This window comes from Carcharodon carcharias, chromosome 23, assembly GCF_017639515.1.
Source record: "Carcharodon carcharias isolate sCarCar2 chromosome 23, sCarCar2.pri, whole genome shotgun sequence".
NCBI classification, from domain to species: Eukaryota; Metazoa; Chordata; class Chondrichthyes; order Lamniformes; family Lamnidae; genus Carcharodon; species Carcharodon carcharias.
The window spans coordinates 22741279-22765446 of NC_054489.1; the positions used below are offsets into that span (position 1 = coordinate 22741279).

At 41.5% G+C, this 24168-nt stretch overlaps 1 protein-coding gene across 1 annotated transcript in view; it reads right to left on the minus strand.

The window, feature by feature from the left end:
- mpp2b (membrane palmitoylated protein 2b) overlaps positions 1-24168 on the minus strand; it is a 524997-nt gene that overhangs the window by 46412 nt on the left and 454417 nt on the right. Inside the window, exon 6 of the mRNA XM_041173430.1 lies at positions 21878-22105. Coding sequence (XP_041029364.1) covers positions 21878-22105 — 228 coding nt within the window. The remainder of the gene's footprint in view (positions 1-21877; positions 22106-24168) is intronic.

Sequence of the window (24168 nt, forward strand, 5' to 3'; positions counted from 1 at the left end):
AGTGGAAGAGCAACCCATGCCTGTGATGAGGAGCCACTGTGCCCAAGCCAATCCCAGCTACCAGCTCAGATACTAACACTGCACGTACCTCAGAGGGTAATGCAAACTCAGGATCTACACGAGTCACTGGGCATGAGTGGGCTCCAACCAGGTCAAGGGGAAAGGCTAGCCTGGGCACCAGCTCCCAGAGGGTGAGATCACAGATGGGTTCTGCTATAGGGGATTAAGATGAGGACTTTGCTGGCCTACAGGAGAAGGCTGATGAGCATGAACAACAAAATGATTGAGACATTTGCAGGTCTGTCAGGCAATGTTTTGTCATGCTAAAGAAGCATGGAGATAGTGGCTAACTCATGATAGCACTGGCGACCCAAGGTGATAGAGTGTCTGGTGGCTGCTATCCCATTTTCCACTGACTTTGTGAGATCCATGCTCGTTGCCATGCAAGCTGAGCTTGTTGCCATGCAGGCAAAGAAACCAATCTTCTGAAAGACTGCAGTAGCAGAAATTCTTCAAGTTGAAAGCCTGACCTTCTAAATAACATTAGTGCCGGCTTTTGCTAAGTGGTGTACCAATTTGTTGAATGAACCTACATGGTCCAAAGTAGAACGATGGCAGTCGCGCCAGCTGGAAGGGCAGTGAGATGTCGGGGCAACACCAGTTCAGGTGCTTCCAGCAGCTGCCGGCACCAGTGCCCTTCTCAACAGCGCACATTGCGCGGGCCATGCCAGACTCAGCTGGTAGTGCAGGCAAGAGGGCAATCAGCTAGTGACACTACAAATATGAACTTCGCACCCCTTAACTACCCATCAAGAGCTTCCATGTCACTTGGTCAAAAACCTGGAACCCCCTTCCTAACAGCACTGTGGGTGTACCTACACCACAGGATCTTCAGCAGTTCAAAAAGGCAGCCACCTTCTCAAGAGCATAAGGGATGGGCAATAAATGCAGGCTCTGCCAACCATGCCCACATCCCATGAAAGAATAAAAGGAATACTCATTGTAACCTGGTACAGGAAAATCCATTTCAAATAAATTTACTGAAATTTGCCTGGCGTGTTTGAAAAAAAGCTTAATGTCACTGCCTTTTAATTTAAAGTTGTTCGGGCAAGCCCTTGTCTATGTTGTCAGTGATTGACGGAGTTTATTTGCACAGTGACCACCAGGTGTTGCTGTAGTGCATTATCTCAATCTGCTCGGAAGTGTATTTCTAATTAGCATTTGCCCACCAGGCTGCAGTTATTGGATGCACTTAATCCAAGTATAAAATTAAAAGCTGTTTTACAATCAGTAGTAATGAGCTATTAATTAATGCACTTACCCTAAAATGCATTAGAAGTGTATAACCGTGGAAAATAATTACCATGCCAGAAAACAAATACTGTCTTTAACTGCAACACAAATCATAATGCTCTCTTCTTATAACGAAATCTTGAACTGATAAAATTACACTGCATCACAGCAGAGGGATTGATTATGGTAAGGTTAACATCGCTCACTGTTATTAATGTGTAAATCTAGACAGCATCTTTCCTCGCATGCATAGCTAAATGAGGAAATCAGGAAGTTACTGTCCAAAATGCCTTGCTCCTCCAGGAGCTACATGGTAACAGTATCAGCCTGAGACATTGACCATTGAAATACACAGAACAGCATGAAGTTGCTGTGCTTATCTGCTAGTTACATTCAAAACTCCACAGAAGTTGGGGCACGTCCATTTCAATGTAAACATTCTTTCAAAGGCATGGTAAGTCTTAATTATTGTCAAACAGTAACAAATGCAAAGCTTCATTCCTTCAGATTTTACTTATTGTTGGAGATTTAAAAAAAATTTAAATAGAAAAAGTTAAAAGCTTTCAGTATCTCTTAGTCCAATCTTACATTCCCTTTGCTTCCTGTATCTGATTTGACTTTGTATTAAATATTCTAACAGTATTGCCTGGTTAAGACTCTACACTGCTCATTAATGGTTCGTGAAACTGATTGCTTAAGGGGATACAAATTTACTTCCCCTGTTCACTCAGATCCTAGATGCCTTGTAGAGGGCACTGTGCTTTTTGATTGGTTAGCGGTGACGAATTCAAGCCTGACTTTAATTCAATCAAAGCCCATTCCTTACATAGAGTTAAAATTGGGCCCAAAGTTCCAGTGCAAAAGCCCACAAAATGTTTATGCAAGTGTAATGAGTGGCTGGCGCTATTCACTCAATGCTGATCACAAAATCTAGTTAAAGTAATCTAAAGTTAAAGGCAGAAGGAGATTGAAACACAGCAATAAAATTTACAGAATCGATGTAAGACAAACCCAACACAGCCAATTACTGCCCCATCAGTCTAGTCAATCATCAGCAAAATGGTGGGAAGGTGTCATCAACAGTACTTACTCAGCAATAACCTGATCTTTAACACTCAGTTTGGTTCTGCCACTCAGCTCCTGACCTCATTATAGCCTTGATCCAAATGTGGACAAAATAGCTGAACTCCAGAGGTGAGGTGAGAGAACTGCCCTTGACATCAAGGCTGCATTTGAACGAGTGTGACATCAAGGAGCCCTAGCAAAACTGAAGTCAATGTGAATTACAGGGAAAACCTTCCACTGGTTGGAATCATACCTAGCACAAAGGACAATGGTTGCGGGGCTGTTGGAGATCAATCATCTCAGTCATGGAATATCGCTGCAGGAGTTCCTCAGAGTATTGTTCTGGGCCCAAACATCTTCAGCTGCTTCATCAATGACTTACCCTCCATCACAAGGTCAGAAGTGGGGATGCTCGTGAATGATTGCACAATGTTCTGCACCATTCCTGACTTTTCAGATACTAAAGCAATTTGCATCCATATGCAGCAAGACCCGGACAACATTCAGGCTTGGGCTAAAAGGTGGCAAGTAGCATTCGTGCCACACAAATGCCAGGCAATGAGTGTCTCAAAGATAGAATCTAACCATCTCCCCTTGACATTCAATGACATTACCATTGCTGAATCCCTCACTATTAGCATCCTGGGGATTACCATTGACCAGAAACTGAACTGGACCAGCCATATAAATACTGTGGCTACAAGAGCAGGTCAGAGGCAGGGAATTCTGTGGAGAGTAACTCAACTCCTGACTCCCCAAAGCCTATCCACCATCTACAAGGCTCAAGTCAGGAGTGTGATGGAATACTTGTACTTACCTGGATGTGTTCAGCACCAGCAACACTTGAGAAGCTCGACATGATACATGACAAAGTAGCTGCTTGACCGGCACCCATCCACCACCTTAAACATTCACTTCCTCAACCACCGACGCACAGTAGCAGCAGTGTGCACCATCTACAAGATGCACTGCAGCAATTCACCAAGGCTCCTTGGACAGCACCTTCTAAATCTACAACCTCTATCCCTAGAAAGACAAGGGCAGCAGATGCATGGGAACAACACACCATTCTGACTTGGAGCTATATCGCTGTTCCTTCACTGACACTGGGTCAAAATCCTGGAACTCCCTCCCTAACAGCACTGTTGGTGTTCTTATATCTCATGGGCTGCAGCGGTTCAAGAAGGCAGCTCACCACCACCTTCTCAAGGGCAATTAGGGATAAGCAATAAATGCTGACCTAGCTAATGATGCCCAGATCCCATGAATGAATAAATAAAATGTTTTCAAGACTACTTAAAGCTGAACAATAGCCTTAATTTAATACAAGACCACTTCCAAAAATGCACTAACTTGACAAAGTATTATGAGATAAGACAGTGAGAGAGACATTACATGGCTGGAGAAGAAAAGGGAAGTCGACACAATGTAATTCATTGGTACTGTCGGTTATGTAAGTGAACTTTTATCAATTGCAGGCACATAGTCTTACACAGTTGATTATACAAAACATATAAACTTGTTGGTTTCTGTTCATCTACTGACAGTTCACCCATTTTCGTACAGGTTTCTTGAATGCCTGCCAGGTTAAGGGCCTCATGCTTTGGACCCCTAAATGCATTAGTTAATTTACCAAGTTTCACTGTGCTTGAATTATGATGGAAAGTAACACCATGAGGTGAGCATCGTCATACATAAGAACATAATAGGAGCAGGAGTAGGCCATTCAGCCCCTCAAGCCTGCTCTGTCATTCAATAAAATCATGGCTGATCTACCCCAGGCCTCATCCCTTCTTTTGTGCCAGCTCCTCATAACTCTCAACTCCCCGATAGTTCACAAATCTATCGACCTCCTCTTTAAATACTTTCAGTGATCTAGCTTCCACAAATCTCTGAGGTAGAGAATTCCAGACATTCACTACCTTCTAGGAGAAGAAATTTCTTTGCATCTCAATTTTGAATGAATGTCCCCTTATTCTGTAAATATGTCCCCTAGTTCGAGGTCCCCCCATTAGGGGAAGCATCTTCTCAATATCTACCCTGTCAAGGCCCTTCAGAATCTTGTACGTTTCAATAAGATCATCCCTCTTTCTTCTAAACTCTAATGAATAAAGGCCTAACCTGTTTAGCCGTTCTTGATAAGTCAATCCCGTCATCCCAGGAATCAGCCTGGTGAATTGCTTTTGAACTGCCTCCAATGCCAGTATATCCTTCCTTAAATACAGGGGCCAAAACTGTACACAGTAGTCCAGGTGCAGCCTCACCAACGCCCTGTACAGTTGTAACAAGACTTCTCTATTTTTAAACTCCAAACCCCTTGCAATACAGGCCAAAATTCTATTTGCCTTCTTAATTACTTGCTGTACCTGCATGCTAACTTTGTGTGTTTCATGCACAAGAACACCCAGAACCCTCTGTGTTGTACTTTTTTGGAGTACCTCTCCATTTAAATAATAGTCTGCATTTTGATTTTTCCTACCAAAGTGCATGATCTCACACTTTCCTACATTAAACTCCATTTGCCAAGTTTTTGCCCATTCACTCAACCTGTCTACAACCCCTTGCAGATTCTTTATACCTTCATCATAACATGTCCTCCCACTTATTTTTGTATCATCAGCAAATTTGGATACATTACACTCTGCCCTCTCCTCCAAATCATTACTATAGATAGTAAACAATTGAGGCCCTAGGACTGATCCTCGTGGCACCCCACTAGTTACGTCTTTCCAACCTGAAAAAGACCCATTAATCCCGATTCTGTCTTCTGTGTGTTAACCAATCCTCAATCCCATGCTAATACATTACCCCCAGTACCGTGAGCTCATATCTTGTGCTATAAGCTTTTATGTGGCACCTTATCAAATGCCTTCTGGAAATCTAAATCCACTACATCTACCGGTTTCCCTTTATCAACTTTGCTTGTTATATCCTCAAAGAAATTGAGCAAATTTGTCAAACATGATTTCCCTTTCACAAAACCATGCTGACTCTGTTTGATTGTGTTAAGCTTTTCTAAATGTCGTGCTATTCCTTCCTTAATAATGGACTTTAGCATTTTTCCAATGACAGATGTTAGGCTGACTGGCCTATAGTTTCCTGCTTTTTTGTCTCCCTCCCTTCTTGAACAGGGGCATCATATTAGTGTTTTCCAATCTGCTCGGACCCTCCCGGAATCTAGTGAGTTCTGGAATATTTCAACCAATGCCTCCACTATCTCTGCAGCCACTTCCTTTAAAACCTTGGGTGCAGGCCATCAGGTCCTGGTAACTTGTCTGCCTTTAGTCCCATTAGTTCCTCAATGACCCTCATGATGGAAACTGTTACAAGATCTTTCCTCTCATCTGATATCTTTGAAATATTTACAGTGTCCTCCACTGTGAAGACCGATGCAAAATATTGGTTTAAATTATCTTCATTTCCCTGTTCCCAATTAACAATTCTCCAGTTGCATCCTGCAAGGGTCCCACACTCACTTTAGCCACTCTTGTTCTTTTTTATATACTTGTAAAAGTTTTTACTGTCTTAGTTTTTGATTGGACAAAGTATAAATTGGGAAATAATGGGGGTGTGTAAGAAGGGCGTTACAATTGTCATGGGTGATTTTAATCTGCAAATTGACTGGACAAATCAGATTGGCAGGGGTAACATGGAAGACGAATTTGTAGAATGCATCAGGGATTGTTTTTTTAGAGATACTCTCCTTGCCTGCCTTTGTTAACCACAGGTGGTTTATCCTTTTCATTGATTCCTTATTGACGGGGGTAAATTTTTGCTGAGTGTTATGAAATATCTGCTTAAATGTCTGCCACTGCTCATCCATTGTCCTCCCTCTTAGTCTATTTTCCCAGCCTGCTTTAGACAACTCTTTCTTCATATCTCTGTAATTGCCCTTATTTAAGTTGAGGGCACTAGTTTGAGATCCAAGTTGCTCGCCCTCAAACTGAAGTTGAAATTCTACCATGTTGTGGTCACCAACCCCCATATGATCCTTAACTACGAGACCTCTTATCAATTCTACCTCATTATACATTACTAGATCTAAAATAGCCTGTTCCCAGGTAGGTTCTGCAACCTAAGAAACTTTAAGAACTCTAAGAAACAATCCCTGATGCACTCTACAAATTCGTCTTCCATGTTACCCCTGCCAATCTGATTTGCAGATTAAAACCACCCATGACAATTGTAAGCCCCTCTTACACACCACCATTATTTCCCAATTTATACTTTGTCCTACAGTGAGGCAACTCTTTGGGGGCCTATAGATGATTCCCATCCATGACTTCTTCCCCTTGCTGTTCCTTATTTCTGTCCTAACTGATTCCACATCACAATCTATTGCACCTATATCATTACTCACCACCACAAGTGATATCATATCCATTTATTTCTATTTGTGCTGTCAACTCATCTATCTTGTTACAAATGCTGTGGGCATTCAGATAAAGAGCCTTAAGCTTTGACTTTTTACCATTATTACTCATTCTGGTTCTAATTGCTGATGCACTCTTCTGCTTATATTTTCTGCCCCTTCCTTGGGGACCTGCTCAGGTCAACTACTTTATATCAGATGTGAAAGGTGAGTGAGATAAATTGGAGGAGATAAAATTTAGTAAGATACAAATCGTGCATCGTGCAGTGTCTCTACGCATGAAGAGCAGATCCCCATTTACCAAAGCAGTCTGCTTGCAAATATAAAGATTTGCTAATGGGACATAGAGGCTTGATCTTGGCAGAACTCTGCCAAAAGCTGAAATCCAACATAAATTGTTCACTGTTCCAAGGATGCAAGTCCTCTACTGAAGCTCAGCAACAGAGAATCATGGATAGAATTTTCCCCCAGGCTGGGGGGGGGGGAGGTTGTGCTGGGGTGGGCGTGGAACCAATTGGCGCCCCCAATTGGGTCCACACCACCATTTTACATGGCTGGGCCAATTAAGGCCTGCCCAGCGTGACACATGCCTGGAGACGCTGAGCGTTCCCTGTGCGGGCGGGGGGAGGGGTTCCCTGAGTTGGGGTCTGGCGCTCTTTCGTGTATGTGCGCAAAAGAGCGCAGAAATCTCCCTGAGGCACAGAGCTGCCTCATGGAGATTAGTTTAAGTTCCAAAAATTTTAAGAAGAAAAAGAAATTTAAGACATGTCCCCTCAAAGTGTCACATGAGCTGGGACATGTCAATGAACTTTAATGAAAAATTTTATTTAATTTATAAACCCTTCATGCAACCTCATCCAGCCCATGGATGAGGTTCCATGAAAAATTTGAAGGCCACCTGGGCTCTTTGCCTGCCCGGCAACCTTAAGGTTGGACGGGCAGGTTTCTCCAAAGACTTAATCATTTAATTGATGGCCTTAACAGGCCTTTGATAGTTTGACGGACGCGCAGCTGATTCTGTTGCGCGCCCACTGAACTGAAAATCTAAATGACGCTTGGTGACATCAGGACACACACCCGGTGTCACCCAGCATCATTCTACGCCTCAGCGAGACGGCCCCGCCCCCGCTTGCCAAGCCAAAGATTCAGCTCCAAGAGTGGGACATTCAACCCCTCGAGCCTGTTTCGTCAATCAGCTAGACTATGGCTGATCTGTATCTCAATTCTACTTATATGCATATTTGATCACTGTCCCTGGGATCCAAGTTCACATTCTTCAACTGCTCCGGGTGTGCAATTTGAAGCACTGGGTCCCAAGCGCATCATCAACAATCTTGACCCTAAAAAAATGAATGCCATTTGAGTTGGTTGACACACACCTGCAGTTTCTTCAGTGCTAGGTTATTAATATTTGGAGGTTCCTCCATGGAACCCAATAAATCTTCATGTGCATCAACTATGTGTAAAGCTGCAGTGACACCTTTAATGAAATCCGTAAACTTTTTAACATGAGCTTTCTGCCAAAAGGAATCTATCCCATATACAGAATAGAATCATTAAATGGTTATATCACTTAGAGATGGCCCTTGGCCAATCCAGTCTGTGCCGGTTCTCTGCAAAAGGGAATCCAACTAGTCCCACTCCCCTATCCTTTTCCTGTAGGTCTGCAATTTTTTAAGCTTCATCCAATTCACTTTCGAAAGCCACGCTTGAATCTGTCACTATCAATCTGTCAGGCAATTTCAGATCTTAACCATTCACTATGTAAAATAAAATGTTTTTACATGTCATCTTTGATTCCTTTGCCAATCGCCTTTAATCTGCATGCAGTGGTTCTTGACCTTTCACCAATGGGAACATCTCCCTATCTACTTTGCCCAGGCTCCTCCTGACTTTGAGCACATCTGTGAAATATCCCCTCAACCTTAATCTAAGAAGAACTGTCCCAGCTTCTGCAGTCGATCCACAAAACTGAAGTCCCTCATCCCTGGAACCAATCTCAATTTTCTTTCTCTGCGCCTTCTCTAAAGACTTCATATCCTTCTTAAAGTGAGGTGTCTAGAATTGGCCCAATACTCCAGTTGAGGCTGAACCAGTATTTTATAAAGGTTCCTTATAGCTTTCTTGCTTTTGTGCTCGATCTGTCTCTATTTATAAAGCCCAGGATCCCGTATGCCTTATTAACCACTTTCTCAACCTGCCCTGCCACCTTCAACAATTTGTGCACATAAACCCTCAGGTCTCTCTGTTCTTGCATTCCCTTTAGAATTGTACCCTTGAGCACATATGGTCTCTCCTAGCAGATATATATGATAAATGAAGATCAAACCCAAGTCACAAACTCAATGTGCAGTTCTACCATGCATTGGCAATATCCAAAAGCCTCAGAAACTTGGGTGTGCACAAAAATAACAAATAGGCAATTTGATGCTTTTGATTCTAGATTATTCTGCAAATATCACAAGGTTGAGCCTCAGAACAAACCTTGAATGAGACTGTATGCCAACTGAAAAATCAAATCAAATGTGACTGTACCAGTTGGTTAATCATTCCTCTTTATGCCATCTTGACTCTAACTTTTCCAGATGATTCACCACCAACATGGAAGAGGTCACAAGGTGAACCCAGAACAGGATGAGATAACATCAAGGTTCTCCTTAACAGCATAGACCTTACTGCCACTTAAGCGTAAGTGACAGCCCTGAACCGTTAAGGCTGAAAGAAGTGGTAGTGAAAACATCCTCTTAAGGATAAATCTCTAGATAATGACAGCCCAATGTAAAGTACAGCTTTTGAATCTTACAGCATTAAGTAACGCACATGAAGTCTCTGTTCACTTCACTGGGAATGTAAATCCCAAACCAATTAATGGGAATACGATCTATTAATTAAAACAGAATTATACTCAGCTTCACATGTACGGGTGGCAGTATAATCATAGCAGTGCACGTTTATACACAGAGGTCTAGGAATGTGTTGAGGCAGGCTGGCAATAATTTATCATTTAATAGTAGTAGTTATTTTGGTTTTTTTAATGCTAAGAAATAGAAGTATTCATAATAAAGGCTGTTCTCATAGGCTCTCATCTTTTAACAAGGTCGCTCCATGTTCAGGGCCCAAATTTGATCAGAAAAACATTGATTTGTAATAGGCAAAAAATTGCATTCTGATACATATAATTTTATCAGAAAGTGAGTATTTACAGAGGTAGGTGAAAAGTTACTGCATGTGCGCTACTGTCAGACCATAGCGCAATGACCCACATGAAGACTTCCCCTCACTCCAATGAAGTTTGTTGGAAAGGCACCTCATACACATTCCAAGATTGATTTAGTCTAGTAAAATAGAGATTTGTTTTGCAACTCATCTATAGCAGGAGTTCCACTAGCTTCCACCTTTAAGGTCTAAAGACTCTCAACATCGTAACCCACTGTCCTATGGCTCCCTAGAACTGTGCACACCACCCAAACTGTGAATTACCTAATCCTCTTCACTCTTACACCCTATGCTGTTATTTATAAAACCAAAATGTTACTGGCTTTTTTTTTTAAAGCTTTATCTACCTGTATTTGCATTTTCATGGGATTATGACTTTGAACCTCTTGATCCCTCTGCTCAGCCACACTCTCCAATGGCCTGAATCTTCTGGCCGGCGTGCGGGGGCAGGCCCAGCTCGCCGACGCGTAAAATAACGCGCGGTGACATCAGGTGTGCATCGCGATGTCACTGCGCATCATTTCGAACTTCAGCTCAGCTGCGTGCCCGCCGAACTGTCAAAGGCCTATTAAGGCCATTAATTAATTAATTAAAGTACTTGTCAAGGCTGCTGGTTGGTGGGGGGGGCAGGGGAAGAGCCCAGGCGGCCTTCGCACTTACCATGAAACCTCATCCATGGGCGGGATGAGGTTTCATGAAGGCTTTATAAATCAAATAAAATTTTTATTAAAATTCATTGACATGTCCCAGCTCATGTGACACTGTCACATGAGGGGACATGTCTGAATAACATTTTCTATTCTTTTTTTTTGACGTCTTTGTAATGAAAATCATCTCCCTGAGGCACGGAGCTGCCTCAGGGAGATTTCAGCGCTCTTTCGTGCGCATGCGCGAAACAGCGCAGGCCCCGACTCTCCCTCCTCCCCCCGCCTGCACAGGCAGCGCTGAGCATTTCCGGGTGCGCGTCACGCTGGGCGGGCAGCCTATCGCGGGCAGCAATCGGCTGTGCACCTGCCCGCGGCCGGTCCCGCCCAGCCCACACGATGGGGAGAAAATTCTCCCCAATATCTTTCCACTGAGTTCATAATGCTTTCCTTTGTTTTACTTTCCAAAATGCATAAGCTCACGCTTACGCACGGTAAAATTGTATGTCACCTGTCTCCCCATCCTGTCAATATCGTTCTGAGGTCTCTGCCATTTCTTCTTGCTCTTTGCCAACTCTCTACTTCTGTGCTGTCAGAAGCTTAAGATTGTGTTTCTCAGCACCCCATTCAAAATCATTCATTTATACCGAGAACAAAAATTGACATAGCACTTAATTACAGGGGTGCATCACTTCTCCCAAATGCACGATGCCTAGTTCCCTAGCACTTTGTTTTCTGTCCATGGATTACATTTCTGTTTATGCTGCAACATTTCCATACTCTGCACACCTGAGTTTTGGCACACCCTTATGAGACACTCTATCGTACACATGCTGATAACTATATTCTAACGCTTAAATTTGTCATATACAACCAGCCTTTGACACATCCATGTTGTCCATCTTTGATTAGCTTATTCATTTCTAAATAGTCATTAAAATTATGCCTGTGATAGTATCCATAATTAATAATCCAGTAAGAGAATGGGAAGCAACAGGTTTTAAATGTAGGATTTCTGCCAGTAGAATTTTATTATTACTTATTCATGGGATGTGAGCGCACTGACAAGACCCAGCCCATTTGTTGCCCATCCCTAATTGCCATTGAGAAGGTGGTGGTGAGCTGCCTTCATGAACCACTGCAGTCCATGTGGTGTAGGTACACCCACGGTGCTTTAGGGAGGGAGTTCCAGGATTTTTTCCCCAACAACAGTGAAGGTACGGCAAGATATTTCCAGGTCAGGATGGTGAGTGGCTTGAAGGGAAACTTGCAGGTGGTGGTGTTCCCATGCATTTGCTGCCCTTGTCCTTCTAGATGGCAGAATTTGTTCGTCCCTTAAGGCAAAGATGACCATGTTCATTATCTGGGATGTTTGGTAGGGTTCTGATAGGTACATAGGTGACTGCTGAGGCCAATCTACACCTGAAAGGTTCTGCTGCAAATAGGACAGGATATCTCAGATGATTGAGATTTGGATGAGTTGCTGGCTCAGAATTGTGGTCTACGTACACCACATGGACTGCAGTGGTTCAAGAAGGCAGCTAGCTACCATCTTCTCAAGGACAATCAGGGATGGGCAATAAAAAAATGCAGACTTGCTCCATGGTGTTGCATGTGGCCTCATTTTTCTTTATTCTTTCACGGGACATGAGCATCGCTGGCTAGGCCAGCATTTTGATTGGTCATCCCTAATTGCCCTTGAGAAGGTGGTGGTGAGCTGCCATTTTGAGCTACTGCGGTCCATGTGGTGTAGGTACACCCACAGTGCAGTTATAAGGGAGTTCCAGGATTTTAATCCAGCGATAGTAAATTTCCAAGTCAGGATGATTTGTGACTTGGAGGTCGTTCTTCATAAAGAAAAAGATGCATCTCCTATTATTTGTTTGTTTGATCTTATTTATTGGCTTTTGTTAGTTCCAAATTACATTTTATTGGTGGACTAGATGCTCAACATAAAAATGCTTGCTTTTTGAGATAAAACCATCTTCAGTTGTATTAATCAAACTGCACTAAATTATCACTCTTAAATATACTAAAGGATATTTTTTAAAAGCACACGTTTAAAAATGACTTTCTATAACACTGCCCAATTGTGCTGGCCCACAGCAAATTTTACATTTTGCGATATACAAAAAAGTTTGAGCAGAAACTTGAGGGAAAAAAAAACATACTTCTCAAAACTGGCAATTTTAGACGAAATTTGATCTTTCCCCCAAAAGCAGAAACTCTACCCTGCTATGTTGGCAGGGGGAAGTGAGAAAAAGAGATACTGACATACAGAGCTGAATTTTAGAGAGTGAGAAAGAGAAAAATAAATATAGACTACACCTTCAATAAGTGAGCTGATGGGGGCAGCCAAGTCTAGTGGGAGACAAGGCAGAAATATTTGTTGATGCTATTATCATTGTGGTTCCTATTCGGACCTGCTGGGTAGACTATTGAGGAAATTAAAATACTGAATTTAGCACATAGTGATTCTAGAAAAGTAACCTAATTTTTTTGCATTTGACCACCTGGGCACCATTATCAATGCATCATCAGATTTCAGTTGATTATGCAACTTATTGCTGCAAATAATCGAGTTTTAGTACCAAATTTCAGGAGGACTCACTTTTCATGCTTTATCAAAAACATTTGTGATATTGGGCCTGAATCTTAGGCCCCACCGAGGCTGAGATCAGAAGCGGGCAGAAACTAAAAATAGCGCCGTCAACCAGCGTGCGGGTTCCTTGGCTCCTCCCCATTCCAGAGTCATCCTTGTGTGGAGGTGGGATGGTGGAGGGCCGGCGGGGGGGGGGGCAGGCGGGGAGAGGGGGGGAATGGAAGGACAGGGACAACTTACCTCACATATGTAGCCAACCGGGCCCTTTAAGTTACTTTAAGGCTAATTAAAAGAGGACAATAATGACATTTTCCTGTCAGTCTCAAAGGTTCTCGGAGATGACAGGGCAGATTAACTGCCTGGGGGCAGCCTCCTGGCAGCTTGCCTACTTTAGACAGCTCTGTAGAGTCATTTCCCCACCACAGCAGTGGCCTAGGTGCAAAAGCCATTTTTTTATTTAAGCTTTAAAAAATTTGGAGAGAGGGTGGCTCCATTTTGAAGTACCCTCTCCCTCAATGACCTGCTATTGCATCCTGCTGCTACTTTCAAGCTGGAAGGCCACTGATTGGCTCCCAGCTTGTCCGCTGGCCATTAGTTGGCTGTTCTGGGGGAAAATGTCAATGAGTGACTGTTTCGCCACATAGATCCACATATTGAGTTTGACGGTGGTGTTCACAAACCCACAGGGAAAATCCAGCCCAGTCTGTTGAGCAAGGTTAAACCACAAGAGAATAGAGTTAATTTAAACTGATCCTTTAACAAACATACTCTGTGCTTACTATTTTAGGTTGTTGGTATTTGGGCTTAAGTTGGTAGCTGGAAAAACAGAAACAATCTGCTTTGTGGCTCTTTTATCTTCTCGAAAAATGTTCTGTTTTCAATATATCTAGTTTGCCTGTTTTTACAGTAATATGGTGGCCATGTAGAGTTTGTTTCTGTTGTGGTGTAAAAAATTCCAAGCCCATTTCACATGTGGTCCAAGATGGTAATCCATTGAAGGTGTTTCTTTCTCCGGTGGCCTAAGGAGCTATTTATGAATAGTGCCTTTAGCTCAAAAGTCTGTATGTTCAAAGTATCAGTTTTCCTTATGGCCTCAGCCCAGTTTAAGTGTAGATAAATAGTCTCTGCTGATATTCACATTGGTAATGTTAAATTTGGAATTCTGATTTGATCTAAGTTCAACGCCAAACCAATCTGAATGCCTATCATTAAAAAGCGACGACCCCAAAAGTCCTTAAGCTATGCTGCTGGAAACCTGAAGTAAAAACAGGAAATTCTGGACATTCTAAGTCAGACACCATCTATGGAGAGAGAGAGAGAGACAATTAAAGTTTCAGATCGATGACCTATTGTCAGAGCAATTTTAACGAAACATCATTGGCCTCAGACAACACTGTTCCCTCTCTCCACAGATGGTGCCTGACCTCCTGCCTATGTCCAGCATTTTCTGTTTTTACTTCAAAAGTAGTTCATTAGGTATTAAGTGGTTTGGGATGACCCTGATGTCATGAAAAGCAGTATATGAATACAAGCTTCCCTTTTACCATTGGACACTTCCATGAAAGTGAAATTCCAGCTTATAAATACATTTTATATGAAACCATAGTTACCAACAACTGAAATCATTTGACACTGAAGCTTAGACAGACAGGTTAGTTGTTATTTTAGGTAAAAGTATCATCTGCACCACAAACAATTATTCCACAGCTCACTTGATAAAATCAAGCAAGTTAAACATGCAAATTGTAGCTACGAGCAAACTGTCTTTTCATTTACAAATTAAAATTCCATGATTAATCACTGTGACAAGGCAAACTTGCAGCCTTTGCTGGTGCATGAATCAATTAGCACCTTTTCAGAATTCCTGTGGTAAAATGAAAAGTCTCGAATTACAAAGAAAAAGTGACATTGATGTAGGGTTGTCAACTGTGATTAAGTATATTCCTGAAGGTTTCATCACATGACTTTCCCCATGCTCTTGCCATTAGTCGGCTGACACATCCATCCTTGTGACTTATTGCCTTCCTACATCAATCTTTTTAAGATTCATTTATGGGATGTGGGCATCATTGGCTAAGCCAGCATTTATTGTCCATCCCTAACTGCCCTTGTTCAGAGGGCATTTAAGAGTCAACCACATTGCTGTGGGTATGGAGTCACATGTAAGCCAGATTAGGTAAGGACAGCAGATTTCCTTCTGTAAATGGCATGAGTGGACGTGTTTTTACAACAATCGACAATGGTTTCATGAATCATCGACCTTTAATCCAGATTTTTATTGAATTCAAATTCCACCATCTGCCATGGTAGGATTCAAACCCAGGTCCCCAGAGCATTACCCTGGGTCTCTGGATTACTATTCCAGCAACAATACTGCTACACCATCGCCTTCCCAATTGGAAAGTAAAAAGATCATTATCCAAATGGATGATGCTTGACTATCAATCAAACAACCTTTTTTGCCCCTCATATTCAATGGTAAAGAGATATTTTCAAAAACAATGAATAAGAATAAATCTTATTTAACGCCCTGACGATTTTTCTCCACACAGCATGATTTTTGCACACAATTCCTGGAGACTCAAGGCCAATCCTGGAGGATTGGCAATCCTACACCAATTAGATATCTTTGCAGGACAGAAAAGAGGCTGTGCAGCACATGGAGTTCAAAGCGCCCAATTGAAAAACTAGTTTATTCCTGTTTGACTATATATAGACATACATAACAAATGGCCACAAGAGGGTGCTCCTCTTTAATGAAACACTACACAGAAGTTCAACTTCCAAGCAACTCATATACATTACTTGCTTTTCATTGATTTACAAATCCAACTTAACCATTGGGTTCTTATTCCTAAGAGTATACCTCCTTTCTTGACCTAAACTTCCAGAATGTGGGAATAACCTTGACCCAGTTTGGCCCGAGTCTGAGGAGAAGTTTTCTCCCAGTAAAGACTGATTTTGACCTTCACTTTCAATTGAATTTTCCACTTCATCTGACATGTCCATTTGACTCTGACTCGGACCTGAACTGGTTTCAGGTGCAACTTGCGCTGAAGTAACTATTGGTGCCCTACTTTAACCCAACTATCCAATTCAACAAACTCATTTAATTCTTCCCAAATCCCTTCTTCTTCATGAACTTCTGAAGGTAAAACATGATCTATGTGTGCAAGCCTAGCCTTCCCACTGTCAAAAGTTTTGACCAAACATTGCATGGACCACATTTTTTCATGACTCTTCCTGGTAACCACTTCAATTACTTATAATGATCTTTCACATTTACCCTTCTGGTTCAACTTCAGACTTCATTCTCTTACTCTACCCCTATCATGACTCTCTTTCTGCCTGGATTGTTTCTCTTCTACTGGCTGTGCTAAATGTGGCAACAGCAATGAAAACCTTGTTCTCAGCTGTCTTTTAAGAAACAATTCAGCTGGCATTTTGCCGCTAGGAGCGTGAGGTGTGTTACAATAAGTAAAAACAATTTTGCCAGCTTGTGATTCAATTACAACTGATGTTTCTTCTAATTTGAATCTAGCATTTGTTTAACAAGAGCAATCTTAACATGTAGTGTGGGCACTGTTGCTCCATTTGAAGCAGGATCTTATGGTGGGACTGCAGTGTTTTTTTTTTACCCCATTCATTCCCATGAAATTTGAAAACTCTTCTGAACAAAACTGAGGTCTGCTGTCAGCTGCAATTTCCTCTGGGAAGCCATAAGCAGCAAACCAACTAGGCAAAACATCTAGAGTTTTGCTAGTTGTTTGATTCATTGGAAATCCCTCAACCCACTTTGATTGGCTATCCATCACAATGAATAGCTGTAGGTCTTCAAATTCTGCAAAATCTATGTGTAGCCTCTGCCAGAGTCTAGCTGGCCATTTCCATGGTTGCAAAAGTACCGATGGCAGCCCCTTTTCTATAGCTTGACATGCTCTACAATGTTTCGCTGTGTCTTCCATGCCCTTACCTAATCCTGGCCAGCAAAGATAGCTTCTCACTAGACACTTTGTCAAGCTCATCCCTAAGTGTTGATCATGAAGATCACATAGCAAATGCTATTTGTACCTTTCAGGAATTACGACTCTGGCTCCCCACATAATACAATCTTTATCGACTGACAACTAATTCTTACGCATAAAAAGTGGCCTAATTTCTAAACCCGGTATCTGTATTGGCCATCCATTTGCAATATATTCATATGCCCTTGCCAATACATGAGTTGTTCTACCTATGTCATCTGGTGCGACTGGCAACTCACGTATGTGTGAAGAGAAAAACACTTCTTCCCTATTGTGCTCTACCTCTAAAGGGGAAGGTAATCTAGTCATCGCATCGGCGTTACAATGATCTACTGATCGTCTGTACATAATATCATACTGAGAAGCAGACAAAATCAAAGCCCATCCCTGCATTCTTGGTCTTGGTGATGGTGTAGATATGTGGTTGGTAGTTTATCTCAGGATCAAATACAACTCCTAAGCTGCAAACCGTCTGATTCAGCCTCAGCCAGTTGCTAGGAAGAGGGATGGAGTTGGTGGTAAGGAACAGAGCTTGTAATAGGGGCTGACAACAATGGCTTCAGTTTCCCAATATTTAATCAGAGCACACTTCTGTTTCTAGTACTGGATGTCAGACAAGAAGTCTGATAATTTAGCAACAGTGAGAAGTTGAGAGAAGTGGTAGTGAGATAAAGCTGGATGTCAGTGTGCATATGCAATACATTGTAACGAACTTTGTGGCATTGTCTTATTTTAAGATCTGGAAAATATTCACAGAAACACACAGCAAAAAAAAAGGCATCATAACGATAGTTTTGGAAATCATTTAAAATGGATTCTTATTCACATGTGAGAAATATATGCACAGATATGTCAATGTAATTTGTCAATTTGCACCCATTAAAAAATGCTGATATTAGTGCAGGGTGAGAGGTGATGGCTTTCAATTATTGTTTCAATGAAGTCCAACAGATAAAACTAATTGGCAGCAAAATTATCGTACTCACACAGCATGTTGGACTAGGTGAAAGTTACTGAGCTATTGTTGGACTTAATGCCACCTTAATACAGCTAAAGATAATGGGACTAAAGCTAGAAAGACAGATAAGATAATGTCAGAACAGAACAGGGGTTCCAGCTGAAGTACAGTGCACTTCTGTAGGATGTAGCCTGCTCATTTTGTATCTGCTCTGCAAGATGAAGTACTACACTGCCACTCACTCTCCATTTCAGCTGAGAACTTCTCAAATTACTAGGCTAATCACATATTGTGATAACTATGGCTCTATATACCAGAGAAATGATCCACAATATACAGCTACTGTCTATTACAAATCATCGTATCTTAAGCATCACTGAGTAATCAGGAGGCTACTAAAACCAAGTGAAGATCAAAGATTCCTGTGAAACAAACAAAATAGCAGACAACATTCCAAAGAGCGCAAATTATCAGATTACTGAAATATTATCACATGTTGTCATAAGGCTTAAATATTTGGAATGAACACAATGTTGGCCCAAAACCTATGGCAAAGGACATTTGTATTATACAATGCCCAATTGGATTTAATAAAGCTGTCAACCATATGAAGGGATTTGACAGAGCTGTTATTGTTAATCACTGATTTTATTGTTAAGAATTTTACCCACCATTGACTCACAATGCTTTAAAATGTTCATTATGAAGTGATGCAGAAAATGAACATTGGGAAAAATGTTTTCATATGGAGGAAGCCAGTAGTGGAACTTATGCTGATTGGGGTGAAAAGGGGTTACAATTACTTTATTTATGTAATGGACTTAGCTTTTTCACAGAATTGTTATGGTGTAGAGGGAGACCATTTGGCCCATCTTGGCTGCACTGGCCTTCCGAGCATTTAAATTTAGTTCCAATCTCCTGTCTTTTCCCTGCAACCCTGCACATTGTTTCTATTTAGATAATTATCCCATGTCCTCTTGAATACCTCAATTGAACCTACACCCACCACACTTCCACGCAATGCATTCCAAGCCCTAACTACTCGCCATGTGAAAAAGTTTTTTCTCACCTCGCAGTTACCTCTTTTGCAAAACACTTTAAAACCGTGCCCTCTGGTTCTCGATCTGTTTACAAGCGGGAACAGTTTCTACAGGAGTTTACTCTTGAGTTGTAGGAAATGGAAATTTATTCCCTACTGTAAGCACTTATAATCAATACTTATACATTCCTTTTACAGTTAGACAGATAATGTTAAAGAATAGAAGACATTTATATATGGCATTTAAATGTTTACGCAGCATAAAACAGTTTCCACATACTAAAATGGTGGCTGCAAGGGATTCAGTTTAATATCTTATAAACTCCTGAACTCACATATTTGCAATTACAATTCATCATGTGTGGATTATATTTAATTGAAAGTGGTTTTATGTTTCCTATTTTCTTCAAGACATAAAAGCAGCTTTTTAATGAAGGGTTACAGGAGGGAAGATGAACTTCAATTCATTCAAGAGCATTTCCCTCCAGTTCAAATTTAAGGTCCCTTATGTTTTCACATTTTTTGTGCAATTCATTGAAATGTGTGAAATGTCTATGAACATGATGTTCTTTATATTGGAAACAGACAAACATGTTTTTTAAAAAATAGGTTTATAAAACTGATCCAGACAACTATCATAAAGTGATATGAGAAAAAGCATTTCCACGCAGTGACAGGAGTACACTACCTGAGAGACAGTAGTGGAGGCAAGTTCAATCAAAGTATTCCAAAGGGAATAATCCCTTTGTTATCCAAAAGGGAAGAATGTGCAGGGTTACTGGAAGAAGGCCGGGAGAATGGCACTAAGTGAATTGCTCATTTGGAGAGCCGGCACAGACACAAAGGGCCTGATGGCTTCCTACTGCGCTGTAAAAGTTCTGTGAATTCTGTGAACTAGATACCTGTCAGTCTGACTTTGGAGTAGAGGAACAGAATGAATAATCATGAGTGTACTTCAGGATTACCCATAGGAATCTGTTAAATAACAGCAAATGCTAATTCAAAAAGGGGATGCTCCTAACTAACCAACCTCAATTTTCATGAAGGAAGTGACATTGCAAGTTGGCCGTGGAAAGCCTTATGGCATGGTACACCTAGACATCCTGAAAAGCTTTCAGCCAAGTTCTGCAGATAGCCGTAAGCTTAAAGCAATTCAAGGTATTTGTTAGAGGATAGATGTCAAAAAGAAGAAATGTATAGTGTTGGGCCCTATTAATGATTTGCATCCAGAAGCTCATTGCAAATCGGTCCAATCTGTAGACCAGTTCCATTTAAGTGTGAAGTTGCTCAAGTTTTGAATTTCCTGCAGAGAGGAGCCAAGAAACTGATACCCAATGCTAGAGATTTCCAAATATGGCAGAGTAAGAGAAAACCCTGGATTCATTTAAGACATGGATGAATGTTATAGTGGGTAAGAATGCTAAAGGCTCCTTTTAGGTGGATAAGCAAAAATGAGCCAAACAGCTCCTTTCTGATCCATATTAATCTGTGGTCTCGTAACCTGTTTTTTGCCTCTATCTTTTTTTCTGAAAGGTTTTTTTTTTTGTTTTGCCCAATTTTGCAGTAATGCCAAGTCCATTGAGGCCAACTGTAGCACCACTACTTCCACCCCAGCTCAGATGAACTAGCTCAACACAGGCAGGATCTTCCCTAGATAAATTACCTGAGCCATCAATCACTTTAACTTTTAAAGTATGTATTCCTAGGGAAAATGCTTTTATTCCTGTACTCCCTTTTCACTTTCTTAATCTTTTAAGTTTTTGGTACAATTTTAAAAAGCTCAATAAGCTTAAAACTAGTTAACATTTGTGTCAATTGTACGTGATGCAATACAGTCACTGGATGAAAAATGGGCTAGCAAATTGAAGTACACTATAACCTAATGGAAACTAGGACCAGAATCGTGAGCTGTAAGTAATAAGTCAGGCTTTGCCTTACTGGACCAGGCCACGATCATTGTTGGAGTTTGATGGGACTGTTTCTTAGACCTGTACAAAGCAAGATTTTAGGAATCGTATACCAATTTTAAGTAAACAATAAGGTTTATGAAGAGAAAGATGAGAAAAGACCAACAGGCCAACCAAAGTTCACTCTATCAATTATAGATGGAACATCATGCACTACCCTTTCCAACCTCTAGCAATTCTAACTCCTCTGAGAAAACAAAGTACCTGAGGCCAGCTTGTGGAAAACCCCTGTGAAATTTCTCATTGACTCCACAAGGCTGAAGATTCTTGGCTTTTTCAGGAAAAGTGGTTGACTGAAAATGTTCTGACATGATGATAACTCCCTCTTAAAACACCACAACCTAAACCTATAACATGGGATCTTCATGTATAGCTTGGGATTGATGGAGTTGTTCTTAACCTCCCACTCTCTTGTAGTCTATAGGCTTTTCGGCCTTCATGCTTGGTATCATCTAACCATTGCTTTGAGATTGTTTTTGCCTTCTCTCCTGCTCTTTTCAGTTTTGCTGTTGTCTCTCACTGGGAACCTCAGCTTGTTACCTAAATGTCTCTATTAAATTAAACGAATCTAGTCCTCAGAAACCAATGATTCAATGCAAAAAGGGGTAAAAGGAAGTCCAATGCTAATCATTGACAATATTAATGTAGCCTATTCTTCCATCATTAGCAACCAAGCATAACAGCTGCACCTCTTACCTGTCGTGGAGGATGTGGTTCCTGGTAGCTGGGCAGGATCTTAAGGATGACACTTCCACTGGCATTCTGCAGCATTTCCTGCAGGACCTTTGGATCATTTCCAACCTCTTTTCCATTCACCTCCTTGATGATGTCGCCCACATGCAGTAAACCCTGCTGGTCGATCATACCTCCATGGAGAATTCGGGCAATCACAAGCTCACTGTTTTCAACCCTGAATGTCACACCCTGGAAAGGATGATTACTACTTGTTATTGACTGGCAGCCGCTTATTCTAGAATAAGCACTTTTTTTTGTTATGGGATGAGAAAGATTTGTTACTGCATTTAAGATTAAAATGGTGACTCAATTAGACAATATAGCATCTGAAACTCAGAAGCACACTACAACATCAAATATAATTATATTTCTCAGCTACATTCAATGAAAAAGTTGACACAAAATGTTGTTCCATTTTGCTGACCCTAGTGCAAGTATTACATGTTCTTAGTATTTAACTTGTCCCAGGAGACTTTAAGGTTCAATCGACAATATCTTCACCACCAGGCCTGATCTAATCCCTCCGTGATTGCCTCAATGATTACAGAATTTTGCCACTATTACCAAAAGCTAGACTGCATGTGTGAGCATGAAGCAAAGGATTAAATTGAATACAATAATTAAGAAACAACAGTGTGCTCATTGGAAATATAAATACTGTAGGAGGGTAAAACTGAATAATGTTACAGTGGAGGTCAGTTAAACTGTTTTTGGACAGTGAGAGGACACATAACAGGAAACGCTGAAGCATAAAGAATCAACTATTTCACCGCCATGCAATTGCGTAGCTTAAAACAATGCAAGAAGGGGAGACAGTGGCAGAGACTTTGGAGCCAAAAGCAGCATGAGAAGGGGAGAGAGTGGTGGAGACTTCAGAGCTTAAAACAATGTGACAAGGGGAGAGCACGGGAGAGACTTGGGAGCTTAAAACATGTGGCGGGGGGGGATGGGTTGGTGGGGGCGCTTAGTTCTGTGGCATCGTAGAGAAACAGGTAAGTGATTGGTTAATGAGTATTCTTTGCAATTATCTTTCAAGACTCAGTTAATTTATTAGTAATAGTAAGGTTTTATTTGTAGTAGAGGGTTCCTAACAGTAGTAAAACTTTTTAGTCATAGAGTTTATTAATTATAAATTAATTAAGTAAAATAAATGAATTAACACATAATGAAGATGGCAGGCCAGGTGATGTGTTGCAGCTGCTGTATGTGGGATCCAAAGCATCCACATCTGCAGTAAGTGCCTGCAGATCAAGGAGATTTGGCTCAGAGTCAATGAGCTGGAGGCCAAGCTACAGGCGCTAGAATGCATCAGGGAGGGAGAGATTTGGCCTGGGCACTTTGTCCAGAGATAATCACAACCCTTAGGATAGGGTTGTCTGATTTAGTCCAGGGGCAGGGACAGGAGGGTGTGACTGTGAGTGAGGCAGGTAAAGGGGTCGTGAAGGTAAAAGTGCAGGAGCCTCAGCCCTTTTAACTGTCTGACAGGTTTGAGGCTCTTGCAATCGCATTTGCCGGCAGCTCCGGAGGGCAGAACTTACGCCTCAGTGAGGAGCGGAGGACCCACTTAGCCTTCATTATTCTGCCCCACAGCACTTTATGGCTGCAGGGTAGGTCAGCGTCGAGCATGATGTCCCCATGCCAATGTTGTTTCTGAAGGATGGGGGTGATGGGTGGGGCTTTGTCATCCACCACCTCCCACCCCACCCCGTATTACTCAGCCCATGGTTGCAAGATGACCAAGGCTGGGACCTGAATTTTGAAGGGTATTTGACATTTCCAAAGGACAAAATGCTAGGAAAAGGTGATGGGGTTATCTCATTTGTTTAAGTTTTTTGAAGAAGTAACAGGCAAGGTGGATAAAGAGGAACCTGTGGATATAGTATACCTGGTTTCCAAAAGGCATTTGATAAAGTGCCACAACAACTTTTACTGCACAAGAGAAGTGTGCATGAAGAAGCAGGTGACATATTAGCATGGGTAAAGGATTAGTTAGCTAACAGGAAGCAGAGAGTCAGGATAAATGGGTCTCTTTTGGTTTGGCAAGCTGTAGTGGAGTGCCACAAGGATCAGTGTTGGGGCCTCAACTATTAACAATCTATGTCAATGGCTTGGATGAAGAGACCAAATGTATGGTAGCTAAATTTGCCGATGACATTAAGATAGGTAGGAAAGTAAGTTGTCAAAAGGAAGTGAGAGTCTGTAAAGAATATAGATAGGTTAAGTGAGTGGGCAAAAGTTTGGCAGATGGACTA